Source organism: Bidens hawaiensis, unplaced genomic scaffold (genome assembly GCF_021521415.1).
Source record: "Bidens hawaiensis isolate Kalapana, Puna unplaced genomic scaffold, B.hawaiensis_p1.1 tig00058532_1, whole genome shotgun sequence".
NCBI lineage: Eukaryota > Viridiplantae > Streptophyta > Magnoliopsida > Asterales > Asteraceae > Bidens > Bidens hawaiensis.
Window position 1 is genome coordinate 26,865 of NW_027500549.1, and position 2,851 is coordinate 29,715.

The 2,851-nt window shown below is 30.6% G+C and overlaps 1 protein-coding gene across 1 annotated transcript; it reads right to left on the reverse strand.

Moving 5' to 3' along the window:
- Positions 1-884: 884 nt before the first annotated feature.
- LOC143602323 (uncharacterized) lies at positions 885-2,844 on the reverse strand. The gene is made up of 5 exons (XM_077079478.1): positions 2,789-2,844; positions 2,608-2,658; positions 2,048-2,150; positions 1,282-1,988; positions 885-1,134 (listed from the first exon to the last, which is right to left on the reverse strand). Exons 4-5 carry the CDS (start codon positions 1,822-1,824, stop codon positions 1,078-1,080), a joined length of 600 nt encoding a protein of 199 aa, XP_076935593.1. The 5' UTR covers positions 1,825-1,988; positions 2,048-2,150; positions 2,608-2,658; positions 2,789-2,844; the 3' UTR covers positions 885-1,077.
- Between the last annotated feature and the right edge of the window lie 7 nt (positions 2,845-2,851).

The following is a 2,851-nucleotide window of genomic DNA, read 5'->3' on the forward strand; positions in this document are numbered from 1 at the left end:
GATCAACTTTTTTGACATGTTTGATCTAAGATTGACCACCTGTTAAAAAAATACAATGAACCCGAATTAAACTTAAATTTTTGGATTTAGTGTTAGATGAAACCAACCAAGTTTTAACTTTTTTAACTTGTTGACACTCGACACATTAAATGTTTTTGTTGAACAAATTTATATACGGGTTAGTGTTGGTTAATATCAAGAAGACAACAAGCATTTTAGCAGTTCGGTCCCTTAGGATTAGGATCATGTGAGAACTATTTTGAAATTAAGAACTTTGATAACCATTTTGGACCACAAAAAAAGTTCTTTTTATAAAAAGTAAAAAAAAATTATAAAACAAAAAAAACACGAAAATAAAAAAGTAAAAATACCAAAAAAATTTAATTTTCATTCCGGTTTCATAAAAAAATTTAAAAACAGTAAGCAAAATATAGGTTTAGCAAAATTATACATATATGTATAATATGTATTTTTAATTTTATACAAGTTATTCTTTATACACATATGTACAATTAAGGTGAATGATAATGTACATATGTGTACATTATGTAAATCGATATTAAATAAAAATATACATATGAGTATAATTAAGGTTTTTTTTTTTAATTATGAAACCGGGATGAAAAATAATTTTTTTTTGGTTTTTTCTTTTTTTTTTTGTTTGATATATATTTTTTTTATTTTTTAAAGGAGTTTTTTTTTTGTGGCTTAAAATGGTTCTCAAAATTCTCAATTTCCAAAGAGTTCTCTTAGGATCCTCATTATAACTTATATCCCTTGTTATCAGGTCAAAATAATCTTATTAAACAATCTAACAAAATAAGGGATTTAACAGCTACAAAGAGAAGTTAGGGACCAAACCACTAAAATGTTGAAAGTCGGTTGGTTTTGTCCGACATTAACCCTTCATATTGGCGTTGTGAAAGACAAAAATGTTGTTAGTTTCTTAGGCTATCAAAATTTTCATAGGAAAGGAGGACAGATTACTTAATTAAACATCTATACTCCACATGGTATAGTCAAATGTTAAAATGGTTGATTTTTTGCAGTTTTTATTAAAACTATTAACCTCAGCTTCTATGCGTTTGGAAGACCTCGAAGATCAGCAAATGTTTTCCTTCTTTCTTTCTCAATCTTGATGGCAATAAAATGACAAAAATATTAATAAACTTCAAATCAAATGTTAATTAATGTCAAAGTTTACACGAATAATAATAATAATAATAATAATAATAATAATAATTATTATTATTATTATTATTATTATTATTATTATTATACCTGAGACTCCAACTCGGTTATTCTCTGTAAAGCTCTTTGTTCTATACTTGCACGTTTTTTGTATTCTTCTTCAAGCAATCCAGTTAACTGATATCTTAACTCTGCCATTTCTTGAGCTAAATCTTCAGCTTCTTCATTTGCCTTAAACTTTTCATCTTTTAATTGTTCCTTAAGCTGGTTCACAAGAACTTCATAATCATGTATTTGAGCTTCATATTCATTTAATTTCTTCATTTTCGCATTGCTTTCAAATGTTTTAAGCTTCTCCTTCAAATCCATATTTTCGTCAACTAACCGTGTAACATTTTGTATCTGAATCTTGTAGTTTCTAGTAAGATCCTGCATCCTATGATGTTCTCGATCAACTTCTTTTTGGAGTTCTTTCGCTTCAAGAAAACTATGCTCCATCGCCATCAAATCAAGCTTCATGCTTTCGATGTCACACTGGAAATCCAAAGCAATATTTGAAATGGATTCCTCTAATTTATCTATACACAACGTTGAATTACGCAACTTGTGTTCTTTGTTCTCTAAATTCGCCATTAAACCTAAATTCTCTGACTTGCACGCCTTCAACTCTCGCTCTAATTTTTTAATAGCTTCATCCAAATCTTCTTTCGCTTTGACCTTTGACTTTAGACTGTGGATATAATCAGTCAAACGGTTTATCTCTGTGTCCCGTGTGGTCAACTGATCCTGCAAGTAATCTGTGAATGAGTCAAGCCTACAGTACAACCATGCACCTGCTTCTTGTCGATACGCTTACCTAGTTCTTGGGAGCAGTTACTCAATTCTCTTTCCAAATCTTGGATACGCTTCTTGTCATTAGATCGAGTTGCAGATAGCGTTTTCGCGTGAGATTCTAGGCTCTGTATTAAGTCAACTCCCGGGTCAAACTTTAGTATTTATAGAACATATGTGTATCATTTACCATAGGGGTCTGCTCGGTTCGGTTATTAGCCTAAACCGAAACCAAAGCCATCGGAACCAATCAGTTATCGTTTAATCTGTTTGGTTTGTATGGTTAATTTGTCGGTTTCGGCTCGGTTTGGCTAATAACCAATACCAAACTTACGCTAAATTTTTTCCTTAGAAATACATGAAATGGAGATATAAAACCATGAAATGAAAATATAAGACATCAAATACATGAAATTATGAATGGTTCAGTTCGGTCAGTTTATTTCGGTTAAGAAAATAACAATAACTAGTTTTTGGCTAATTCAGTTTTCAGTTAATTTCGGTTCGGCTGCAACTAATGGTTCGGTAATTTCTCACCCCTAAAATTTACCATATTAGTGAAGAGCCGAATATAAGTAAACTTACACGGATGAGTTCAGAGCTTGATTGTTTCAGCAAGTCCTTTTCGATCCTCAACTACATTCAATAACATACACCAATGAGATCAACACAGTCATAACTCATACGCGTATCGTTATTATTAACAATGATAATAATAATAATAATAATAATAATAATAATAATAAAATAGAAGATGTACATGTACCTCTTTACATCTAGCCTCAAACTGTAATAACTCTTCATCTTCCAGAACATAACTGCTTCCACT

Excerpts from the sequence above, each read along its gene's own strand:
- LOC143602323 (XM_077079478.1), bottom strand. The coding sequence starts at position 1,824 with ATGGCGAATTTAGAGAACAAAGAACACAAGTTGCGTAATTCAACGTTG. Across the intron at positions 1,135-1,281 it reads TAACCGAGTTGGAGTCTCAG|ATTGAGAAAGAAAGAAGGAA; the intron begins GTATAATAATAA and ends ATTGCCATCAAG.